The 12,543-nt window shown below is 41.7% G+C and overlaps 1 protein-coding gene across 8 annotated transcripts in view; it reads left to right on the top strand.

Annotated features, from left to right (window-relative positions):
* Positions 1-10,275, top strand: part of LOC147010543 (uncharacterized) — a 72,395-nt gene extending 62,120 nt beyond the window's left edge. For all 8 annotated transcript variants that reach the window (XM_085859682.1, XM_085859680.1, XM_085859683.1 and 5 more), the window contains 7 exons: positions 4,511-5,162; positions 6,241-6,421; positions 6,650-6,754; positions 6,904-6,951; positions 7,234-7,343; positions 7,497-7,711; positions 7,854-10,275. In XM_085859682.1, the coding sequence (XP_085715808.1) occupies positions 4,511-5,162; positions 6,241-6,421; positions 6,650-6,754; positions 6,904-6,951; positions 7,234-7,343; positions 7,497-7,704 (1,304 nt within the window). In that variant the 3' untranslated portion in view covers positions 7,705-7,711; positions 7,854-10,275. The remainder of the gene's footprint in view (positions 1-4,510; positions 5,163-6,240; positions 6,422-6,649; positions 6,755-6,903; positions 6,952-7,233; positions 7,344-7,496; positions 7,712-7,853) is intronic.
* Positions 10,276-12,543: the final 2,268 nt, after the last annotated feature.

Below are 12,543 nucleotides of genomic sequence, written 5' to 3'. Positions count from 1 at the left end.
GGAAGTCGCGTGGTTATGGGAGGTGCAAGGTGATAAGGGAAAATTTTTATTAGGGTACCCTGTGAGTACAGGGTACCCTATTGTTTTTCTTCTGTTTATTATCATTACGCATTATTATTATTTTTCCTCCGGCATTTTGCACCCTTTTTCGCTTTAAAAATCATTTTCTCTGGGACATTAAGGCCGATCGACAGGAAATTTTCACCATAGTTTGTATCTTTTTTGATAGCACAATCACGTTATAATTATGATGTCATTAGTCATGTGGTGCGGTCGCCATCTTGAAAAAAGCGATAAACTTTGGACATCTGTATCTCGGAAACCGTGCAATGGAAAAAATTTTCGTTTGATACATTTTACTAAGCTCACTATGGGAAACGCGTGTGATTTTTCGTGACGTCATAGGTGAAGCGATATACCGGTGAAAATTCGTCAAGTAGAACGCCGTATAGGAAAAATCTGAAATTTTTTGAGCGTCATCTACGCCAAAATTCATCATCAAAAATGTTTTTTTTGACGTCATCGATGACTTAATTCGGCCGCCATCTTGTTTTTTAGTGTTTAAAAAAAAAAAAAAAAAAATCTTCTCCAGAAGGGCTGGACAGATTGAGGCAAGACTTTACAGGTACATTCCCAAGAGGTCCTTTCTCAAGTTTGTTAATTTCTTGTTGACAGGTCACATGGTTTGGTGGCCATCTTGAAAAAAACCTTAAAACCTTCAAACATCTTCTTCTCCAGAAGCGCTGGTCCAATGAAGGCGAGATTTCAGAACTATATTCGGGACATGCATGCGATGCAAGTTTGTTAATTTCGAAGTGATAGGTCACATGGTTTGGCCGCCATGTTGGATTGAAGAAAAATATTAAATAATGTTTTCTCTGGAATTTCATAAGCCCTCGAAGCGAAAATTTGCAAGTGCCTTCCTCCCTCAAGTCTGCATACATGGTAAAAAATTTTTACCTCAGAAGTCACATGGTTTGGCGGCCATATTGGATAGAAAAATAGACCTTATCCGATTTGCACGAAACTTCACACACTTGTTCGGGTCGACGATGGAAAGCAGAATTTAAATTTATGATATCATAGGTCACAAGGTTCGGCAGCCATCTTGGATTGAAAATGAATAAATTTTAAAAATCTTCTTCTCCAGAAGGGCAAGACAGATTAAGACGAAATTTCACACATATATTCCCCATGAGGTCCTTTCTCAAGTTTGTTAATTTCTTCTTGATCGGTCACATGGTTTGGCGGCCATCTTGAAAAAAAACCCTAAAACCTTCAAACATCTTCTCCAGAAGCGCTGGTCCGATGAAGGGGAGATTTCAGAACTATATTCGGGACACGTAGGCGATATAAGTTTGTTAATTTCGAATTGATACGTCACACGGTTTGGCCGCCATGTTGGATTTAAGAAAAATATTAAATGTTTTCTCTGGAACCACTTAACCAAAAAAATCGAAAGTTTGCAATTATCATCTACCATCGTGTGTGCACGCATGGTAAAAATTATGACGTCACACGTCACATGGTTTGGTGGCCATCTTGGATAGAAAAACGCACCTTTACCGATTAACACGAAACTTCACAAACGTGTTCCAATACCCAGTTGGAAGCAGAATATAAATTTGTGATGTCATAGGTCACATGGTTCGTCAGCCATCTTGGATTGAAAAATAATATCTTTAAACGTCTTTTTCTCTGAAACCACTGAACACATCCAGGCGAAACTCCACCACTATGACTGCCTCTCCATGACGAATAAAAAGTTCTCACCCCCTTTTGAGGTATGACGCAACGTTTGGCAGCCATAGTGGATTGAAGGAAAAATATTAATTAATGTTTACTCTGGAACTACTGCATCAATAAATGTGAAACATCACCTTTATGGTGGAACAGTCATGCGGAATGAGGGTTTGAAATTTCAACGGGATCGGGCCCAGGGTTTGGCAGCCATGTTAGTTTTAAGAAAAATATTAAATAATGTTTTCTCTGGAACTGCTTAACCTAGCGAAGCGAAAATTTGCACTTATCGTCTGCGATCGTGTTTGCACATGTGGTGAAAATTACGACGTCACAAGTCACATGGTTTGGCCGCCATCTTGGATTGAAGGATAAATATTAATTAATGTTTACTCTGGAACAGCTGCTTCTATATATACGAAACTTCACATTTGTAATTTAGCCGACATGCGAAACAAAAGTTTAAAATTTCAACCTGATCGGTCACGCGGTTTGGCAGCCAGAATTATTTAATTATTTGAATCTGTTCGCCAGTAATAAGGAAATTGAACGCTTTGTGCTGTCCGGTTCGTAGCTCTTCAGTCCCATGCCATATCGAAGCAGGCCTCTGTTTGTATCACTCTTCAATAATGTTTTTTTTTGTGGAACCACTTCCCGATGAATGCGAAACTTTGCGACTGTCATCTGCAGAAAGTCCCATGTTTTATCAAAGGCGGACGGACTGGGTACCCGGTCATCACTGCCAGCAGTTATAAAGTGGCAGTTCTAGTTTTGTTTTATTTTTATATTTTGAGACATTAAACAGAGGGTATCGTTGGGAGGATTTAAAGAGTGGTAAAGGGATTGTGGTGAAAAATAAAAAGCTGAAGGTAATGAGGAGAAAATACAAGATACACAATTGTGCATAGCCGAGGATAAGCCTAAAGATAGGTCTCAAGGAACCTGATGTGAAAAGTCTAATACTCACTTTAAAAAAGAAAAAAAAACAAACTTGCAACAAACAGTAAACAGGGAGATGACAAATTAACAGAAAAATGTGACACGACTGGGAAAACTTATCTCTGAGGAAGTCGACAGACACCATGAAGAACGCCACCGCAGCTCGTGAACAGGAATCGGAAGTGAATTGAATGTTATTTTTTCATTTGAATGTTCTATTTTGAACATGAATCAGAAAACGAACCTGTTGTCTAACAGTACCTTGTCTCTGAATTTGGCAAATTGTATGGAATCTCGTCCTGATTGTCTATCAGCACAGACAGTGCCGGATTAAGCCTCGGCTGGCCCTGAGGCACATTTTGAAATTTTAGAGAATGGCCATGAAAAATTTAAATTAGATCTCGGGCTCATGGAAATGGACCCCAGACAAAAGATGAACTGATTCAAGAACAAAATATTTAATACAAAAAAGACAAATATTTAATGTGAAAATAATTTTTGGCCCAAATTTTTGGCTGGCCCTAAGGCACATGCCTTGTCTGCCTAATGGTTAATCCAGCACTGAGCACAGAGGACAAAGGTAATTATTTTTTATTCTGTCTTGGTTGCCTGTCTAGTAGTCAAACAAAATTTAAAATCATTCGAAGCAGGAAAGGTTTAAAAAAATTTTTTTTATGGACACGAACAGGCACAAAGAACAATACCAACGTAATGCGTTTTAAATCAGGTGGTGTAAAAGAATGGAGGTAAACTACTGAGTATTTTTTTCTCCACCCACCCCCTCCCCCCCAACAGTCTTTAAAAACCTTTCTTTTATTTCGATTGAATTTTTTACTTGAACACACAGGAACACATTGCCCTCTTGCCACTTCCAAAAACCCCCAGTTTAGCAGTATTTAGACAAAATATAATGCCCTTTTACACCATTTCGCCAAATCAAATTTTCTGGTTGCACTCGGTATTGGGGAATATCGAGATTCAGACAAAATGGTGGCTCATCGTAAGTGTTGCGCTCGGAAACACAAAGCAAGTGTTTAAAAGATCCTTCCAATGTCCTTTTTCTCAACATTGTGTAGGGTAGGGTGTTGTATGAACTCTAGTTACCTCTGCCACCATAGGGGAAGGAGGTTATGTTTTCACCCCTTTCTGTCTGTCTGTGTGTTTATAATTTAGTGATTCTTCACCATTGAGAGATGGGGCCAAAAATGATATGAAGCATGATATCTCAAAAAGTGGATGGATTTGGATGAACTTGGTGGGCACTTTGGGTGTGTCATGAGGAAAAATTTATTCTATTTTGGTGAAGATCCGGATCCAGATCTGGAGACGAGAATAATAAAAAAGTTTTTAAGTGATTCTTCACCATTGAGAGATGGGGCCAAAAATGATATATAGCATGATATTTTAAAAATTTATTGGGCCCGATATGTTCTCATGGATCAGGCATTGCTTGGCGGAGGTAAGCGCTCCACCGAGTGCCCTTCTCGTTTTATTTTGTGCCGGCCTCACCCATTCAAGGTGGGAAAAGAGAAGCCATTGTAATTGGTGCATGTGCACTCTGATCACTTTTAATATAGCACCTTGATGTGTGAAAGGGGTTCCTTAAACGAATGTCCTCGCAAGGCTCTGCTTTCGTAAATGTTCTGTCTTGTTGCTTCTGCTAGATTGCTGCAACCTTTCTGTTTAGCTGGGAAAGCCAACTTTTGGTGACAGAAATGTAAATGTTGAGTTAAATGGTTCTTTTTGTTTGTGTGCTTCCATAAAGTATGATGTACAAGTGATGTGATTATCAATGATGCACCTCCTGTCCCATCTTCTCTTGACTGTCCAGAGACTGCTGCCTCAGCAGCTGAAGTGGAGACGGGACAAAAAACCGAAGCACAACCAGGAGCGAATATTGAGCAGGAGAAGGTAAAGCAGCTGGAGAAAAAACACAGGAAGGAGGAACCAGATGATAACTTGGAGAAGGAGCTAAACGTTCCGAAAGAAGTTCCGCTAAATCAGCCAACACAGACCACTTTGAAAGATGTGGGGATTGTTAAAAATGGAGAACGAGCTCCTCCAAGTGAGGAGGATGAAGCAACAGGCCGATCCAAACCAGGTTCAGAAAAGTTGGAGATGAAGCGTTCTGACCCAGAGGGACTTTCAAGTAAAAAGGAACAGCTTGGACCTTTGGCCACTCTCAAATGGGAGCGCACAGAATCAAACCCAATCTTGGCGGTCACACAGTCTTCGGTTGCACGGGAAGGTCGCTCTGCCTTGCCAAGCAAGGGTATCAGGGAAGAGAGGTCTGGCAGCTTTCCTGGCAGGGTCGTTGGTGGGCGAGCAACTGGGGACGGAGAGGACAATAGCCGTAGTCGGGCAATTGCTGGTCAGACTAATGCGGAGGATGCCTCTCGAGCCCTGGCAGAGAAGCGTCGGCTTGCTCGAGAACAGAGAGAACGCGAGGAGCAGGAACGGCTTGTACAGGAAGAAGCAGAGAGGTATGCAATATATATGCAATTTATATTCCTTTGCTGCGATTTCACCTTCTTCCTAAACGTTTAAACTTGTTTATTACCTCGTCGTGACAACTTTTGGGGGTTTTAATGCATGCAATATGGCAGCAATTTCTGGAACTGACCTCATAATAGTCATAATACGTTGAAGGAAATGTGATGCAATGGTTATAGCAGATGCTTTGAGTGTGGGAGGTCGGCGATTCGAACCCCCAGCCGAGTCGTACCAAAGATTTTAAAATGATACGTGCTGGCTGCTTCCTTGCTTGATTGATGCTCAACATTTAAAAAGGATAGAGAATGGACTAGCAACCATTATTAATGGCCTAAATGGCACTTATTGGTTGGAATTTTTTTTTTGTATACATGGTGTCGGTTTGTGGAAGAGCAGAATGGAATGGAAAGGGGGAAACACCAACAGCAGAGTAAAGTAAGTGAGTTCAAAGGGAGGTAGGGAAGGACATGTGGATTGAACAAGTTGTAAAAGCAAGAAGGGGGGAGAGCGGGGATGAAACAAAAAAGGAACAAACAAACTGACAATTAACAAATGAAAAGAGGTGAGGGAGAGAGCAAAGAAAAAAAAAATCACAATAACCTGGAAAAGGGGGAATGGGATCATTTTGGGGATAAGAGGTCATAGTTTTGGATGGGGGATGATCTGAGGTAGGGGTGAATAGCTGTTTTGAAGCCCTAGAGTGAAGAATGGGATTGAACAAATTTGGGAAGTTGGTTCAACAGGTGAGAAAAGATGAACAAATGAATGGAGGTGAGCAGTGAGCCTGGATTTTGGGAGTTTAACAAGAAGAGGGTTACTGGTAGGCCATGTGCACCCTGCAGAAACCCAGGAACGACATAGCCATGAGAGGGTAGAGAATGCAATACCAAAAAAAAAATAAAAAAAAATAGAATAGAGAGGAGGCCATCAACCTGTCTGTGATGCAAGAGTAACAGGCATCTTTGTTGTCGGTGTGATGTGTCCTGTTGTATGCAACGCAGTTCACTTTCTGACCTTTGCGTTATTCATGACCTAGTGTATTTAAGCATCGATTCACATGTCCGGCAGGCGCATGAAGGAAGAGATCGCTCGCCGAAAGGCGGAAGAACGAGCAAGACGTAAAGAAGAAGCTCGGAGGCTCGCTGAAGAGCGAGAGCGTGAGGAGGAAGAGGAACGACTCCGGGCAGAAGAAGAGCGCCTGCGGAAGGAGCAGGAAGAGGTGGAAAGGCAGGCGGAGATTGCACGACAGGTTTGCACGTTTTGTACAAAAAGATTTTTATTATTTCTGCAAAGGCCGAAAAAGATTGCAATTTTATGCTTAACTTCCCATGGTTGACACATATCAGCAACAGCTACTTTTACTCTACTTTTTTTTCAGGCAAATGGAGACTTGATTAAGTGTTTTATTTATTTATGTGCCCCTTCACCACCCCCCCCTCCCCTCCCCCAACTCTGACCCCCATTACATTGCCTGCAGCGAGAGGTGGTGGAGCTAAAAGCTCGGGAAGAGGCTGAAAAGCAGCGTGAAGAACGGGAAAAGCAGATGCAGCAAGAGGAGATGGAGAGACAGCAGAGAAAGAAGGTATGATTTCTAATAATGAATATTGAAGATGTGGAGAGGGGAGGGGTGAGGTGTTCATGATACAAATCTGCAAACTCACTTGTTCTGAAGCTTTGAGTTTGTCATCGTGCAATTTGCTGTCATCTTTAAATCGTATGCGTATGTCACAGAGATTGGAGCAAATCATGCAGAGAACTCGCCGGTCAGAGATGCCCAAGGTGGGTTCAGCTGGATGAATGCGTTTGGAAATTTGTCAGCTGGTCATCATGACAACTATAAGTTTCATTATTTCATGCTGTATCCCATGTCTTTGTGCCTTTTTAAGATATTTGATCTTCATGGCATAAGATTAGGCAGAGCAGGATCTCAAGTTTGATTCCCTCTTCCTACATTAGTCTGATGTTGGTTTTTGTTCACAATGGCCTCGATCCTTCTGGAATGATTAAGTGTTGATGCATGCCACAAACATTTTGTACCTTATTTGATGTGTATTCAAACAGAAGGAGGAGAAAGAAGCGCAAAGTAACGGGCAAAACCTTAACGGGCAGCTGCCTGAGGTTACTTCTGGCAATGTTGATGGTTCGGAAGACGTGCTGAATTCTGCGGGAAGGTAAATGGTATCAGAAGTGGAATTGGGCAAGGTTTTTATTTTGAAGGAATTGACTTCCTAATTTCCTTTGTAATGGTCTTGCCTCATTCCATAGCAGTCCTTTACCATGATATTTTCGACCATTTGGTAATTATGATGCTCTTGTGGCTTCAGTAACGGTATGGACAACCCGGCGACCGAGGTTGAAGGAGAAGTGAAGGAGGAGGAAGTGGCAAACAAAAGTATGCAGTCTCTTCTCGTCTCAAAGCAGCTAATTGAGCCACGTGATGTTGATCCTGACCCTACTCCAGCACTCATACCAAGCCAGGCTTCAACTTTGGCAGTTGAAGAAAATGGAACTCTTAATGCTGAGCAAGTGTGATGTTGAGGTAAAGATCTATTGGATATTGGGATGTTAGCTGGATGTGGAGAAATTTATTTTGTTGGTATATATGAAATACTTTCTCGTAACTTGACCTTTTGCTGCCCCGTGCACCCCCCCCCCCCCATTTTTTTTTTTGCTTTGGACAGGTTGCTCTACTTCCATTTCATTCACCACCTTCTATGACCTCCAGCTGATTCAGACCCGCCACCACCCCAATCACTCCTGCATGGTCTTTAATCGTGACCTCTTATTCACATCCTTTCTTTTCTAAGTTCGCAGCTGGGCCTAGAATCTGAAACCATAAGATGCCCTTTTGCTGAAGTGGCACTTTTTTTAATAAGGTGTGCGTGCACGCGTTTGGCCGGTCAGTCAGGCAACCACATGATTTGAAACCAGAGGTTTTGTGTGCAAATGTGGTTGTCTGTCTTAATTCGGAAGTCATTAAAGCACTGCATTCAGTGGCAGGGCCTCCATCCTTTGGGATGAAGTAGTAATCATTATTTTATTTTCTATTGCTGTAACACAGCAAGCAAGGGGAGGGTTTTGTTTGAGGACTAATGAGGTTTAGAATGTTGACTTTGGAGAGCGGGTGTGGGGTCGAGGGCAGAGGGGGTGTTGACGGGAAACAAAAATGTTTTATGAGGATCAGGGTTAATGGATTTGGCTGCTGCTCCATTCTCATGTACAAATGGAATCTATGATTGTAAACCTGTTGTCACTTGCCTGCTTGTACTGTTAAATATAATTGATATTGTCTGTACATAGGCTGTGGAACTTGAGCTGAAGGTTGTACAGAGACGAGTTCCTTCAACCCCCAACCACCCCTCCCCCCCCTCCTTCCCTCCCCAACCTTACTTTCCCTTCCTGCTCTGATCATCATCATCATCATCTGTAATTTGACACTAATGTATTGCATCCCTTTTGGGAATGCTAAGGAAAGCAAAAAGTTGAGCGTCTCGTCGTCATTTTATTTTTTCGTTGTTGACATTCTCGCACAGGCTGTGATTATTGATTATTTTGGAGGATTTTTGAAATCAGTGGTTTGATTTTAAGGTTATAAGTCGTCCAATTGTCTGCTCAAAATTGATGTTCTAAATTGGGGGTGAGCATTGAAAGAAAATAGTTTTTGTTTATTTTGAGTTCCAACTGTAATTTAGGACATTTGGCATTGCGCCTCAGCTTTTCTCAATGTTGCATCGTGGCTTATGATCCCTTGAAGGCACGGTTTGTGATGTGTGGCTGCGGACTCCACTATTTAAGCCACCGAGTCATAAAATGGATTACCGAGCATGATAGATGTTCTGAGAACGAGGTGTTCAAGTCAAGGTTCCCTCCCATTACTCAACTTCCACCGAACAAAAATCGGTATCCTCCTCTAACGTTTCATGGAAAACTGCCATTAACCACCACCACCATCAGGGTGTACGACCTTGAAAGATTACTTCAGTGCACGTCACTCGATGTAGCCTGGAATGTGTGATAGCCAGGTTTACTTCTCGGCTCTCATTTTTTGCTGCAACTTGTCCTAATGTCATCATAACGCTGACACAATGTCGTAGTTGTGCCTTGGCGCACATCGATTGTCTCCTACGTTCTGAGAGACCACCAAATTGATTGTGTGGTCATGAGCGTTAGGAAAGCATAACGATGGGCATTAGAGGACGAGCCAAGTAAAAATAGTGTCAGTTGGGTCTAATTTTTTTTTGTTTTAAGAACATTAGAATGCTGCGTGCACCAAATCCCTACAAGAAAGTATGCAAAACTCCACTCGGATTTGCTTACCGAGCCCCCTTGAAGGCCTCTGTGTATCCCCTCATTTTGTCCACGTTGAAGGACTCCGCAGTCCGAGACCACAAGGCTTCTGTAATTCTTTGATCATCGCTCAACTTTGTATGGAAACCATTACGTTTACTTCACTCTGTCCTTGTATCTCTCTCATCTAGTTGTTCAGCACTTTACTGTGGTGTTTTGTTTTGTTTTCTCTATTGATGACCCCATTTCCTTTTCACCAATCCTCAACTCACCATGCTTCACAGCCTTTCTCTCTTTCAATATCCTTACCCCAAAAGCTTGTATAGGATGACGCACAAACAATGAAGCTCTACAAATGGAAGAAAACATTAATGCAACTTCAATGTTTTCGTCACCCTGTATAATCTGACGTCGCCGTTGGTGGTTCGATTGTCACCGTGACCAACCACTGTGTGCACTTGGAGTGACGTAATGCTGGTAACTCTTGTTTGCAATTTTTGCTTTGTGTTGTTTGTGGGGATGGCATTAGCCTCGTGTCCATTATCAGGTTCAGCGGTTGTTTGTGAACTTTTTCAGCGTTTTAGAAATTCTTTTTCATTCCGTTTTCCTGTGCATTGAGGATTTGTTTCACTTGTTGAGGCAACTTTAAGCGTCACTCATGACTTTGTTTGAAGGCTTATGAATGCCCTTCTTTATTTTTTGCGCTCTTAACTCCACAAACTGTTGTCCCAAAACTTTTGTCTAATTCTGGAAAAGGTCTTGCGATTCCCACGGTTACTGTAAATGCATAACTCGTGCAAATAAAAACAAAATCTATTTCGTGTTTTGCCTCCCTCAATATTGCCATGGTGGATTTCCTCAACACCTCATCCCATCCATCACTTTCATTCTGTGCCTGAAAATTTTCTGTTTCTAGCGTGACACACTTGATATATAGGATTATAAAGTGCACATAAGCAGGAGGTCCCTTTATTCCATTAGCACATGCTAGTTTGGGGGTTATAAGCAAGAAAATGCATGAAGTAAATAAAATGATGTACATTTCATAGAGTACCCACCCTCTGTGTGGGTAGAGTTTGTGCATTGCTGAAAAAGTACCGTCTGTATTTTTCAAGAAGACTATAGGTGTGTCTGTCTGTCTGCCTAGAGCAGTGTTTCTCAACCGGGGTTCCCTGGAACCCTAGGGTTCCGTAAGAGGTCGCTTGGGGTTCCGTGAGAGACAGTAATAAATAGGCTAATGTATTTTTGAGTAGTTTTTGTTTGATTTAATATTCGTAATTTTACTATACACGTACGGCATATTGTTGGAAACTCCTTGGTTATTATAATAGAGGCTTCAACTTCTTATATTATTTACAATTATAACAACCAGAGGGAATGTATTTAACGATGTCTATATTGTGCCAGTGTGAAACCGCCCTCACTGGTTAGTGGACGTCCTGTATGCGGCAGATTCGTGTATCATTGAGTGACTGACTCAAGTATGGGACGCACGCACGGTGTCCATCTATCTTCTCTGTGCTTCCTTGCGTGAAGTCGATCTCTCTCAAGGTTAGTTCTTCTGTTTACCTTTATTGCTTCAGCTTTATTTGTTTAAGTTTTGTTGATCAAGTTACATGGGGTGTTTTTTAATTGTCAAACAGACTCGGGGTTGACAAACACTTTCAAACAAAACAAAAAAAATATTTTTTTTTGTGAATTAAAACCTCGGTGTGAGGTCTCATAAACGAGCAGTATGGTTTTTTTTTCATTGCCAATAAATTTGACAAAAAGGGGGTCATTTTTTCCTTAAACCAGGTATCCGCAAAAAAATATTATTTACCAACGTGAACTACGATAAAAAATATAAAAGAGCTAGATATTAATAATGGTATATAATAATTTTTATGCAGGGGTTCCCTGAGACATGAAAACTATTTCAATGGTTCCACAAGGGTAAAGAGGTTGAGAAACACTGGTCTAAGAGGGTGAAATGGGTTAACAGGTCTTTGAGTTTCTTGAGGGTTCTCAAGGTCTAAGGGGTATATTACAATAGGAGTTGGGGTTTTAAGGGTGAAGGGGTTGAAAATGTCTAAAAGGTATGTTCCAAAAGTAGTTGGGGGTGGTCTACATTGTCTTCACTCCAGGAACTAAATGGGTATAAAGGTCTTGCAAGTCCAAAGGTTTTGATGGGTTGATTGTATACAAGGGGTCTTAAAAGGTTTAAAGCATATAGTATGTTGCAATAATAGTAAGGTGTCTAAGTGGACCAAAGAGGTCTAAAAGGGTACATTGTAATGGTATTTTTTATTATTATTTATTTATTTATTTACGCAGAGCCTCGGCTCGTGGAAGAGCGAGGACATAACAGGACACAACATAAAGGGTACAATAGGAGCAAGAAGAAATGCCAATAGCATGGTGGAGGGAGAAGGTCAATGCAGATGGACAAACAAGGGATGTCCGTAACTATGAGAGGAAGGGGAGAATGCAGGGGGAGACAAAATGGATACACAAGCAAATTTGGAGAGGGGTGAGGGTGGTTTCATGGCTGTAGAAAAAGGCCATGACTTTGGATGGGTGTGAACAACTGTCTTGAAGATTGAGAGAGAAAAATGAGATCGAAGAGAGCATGGAAGGCAGTACCACAAAGCAGAAAAAAGAAGAATAAATGAGAGGTGAACAGTGGTTCTGGATTTCGGCAGTTTCACGAGGAGGTGGTTGCTGGTGGACCGCATGCATCCTGCAGATACATGGGGGTGACAGAGCACAGAAGGTGCAAGACCAGAAATGAGACTGAAGAAGACAGAGCAACTACAGACCTGTTGGTGATGGCGAAATGATATTCCCATAGACTCTGCTTCATCGCCAGAGATTCCAATGATTTTCAAAGACTTGGTTTCTATGGTGTTAACCTGAGCAAGATGTGAGGCAGGGGAGCCAACCCATAGGGGAGAGAAATATTTCATCAAGCTGAGGATGAAAGCCTTGTCAGTGGAGGGGGGGGAGTAGCGGTGTATTCAAAATACACTGCCCCCATTCCAAATAAATAAATAAATCATCCAGCACCTGACATTGCCGGGGCGCCAAATCCCCTGTGCAGCA

Source organism: Eptatretus burgeri, chromosome 16 (genome assembly GCF_056783735.1).
Source record: "Eptatretus burgeri isolate ZD-2024b chromosome 16, Ebu_testis_v1, whole genome shotgun sequence".
NCBI lineage: Eukaryota > Metazoa > Chordata > Myxini > Myxiniformes > Myxinidae > Eptatretus > Eptatretus burgeri.
This window is presented reverse-complemented; position numbering and strand designations above follow the sequence as displayed.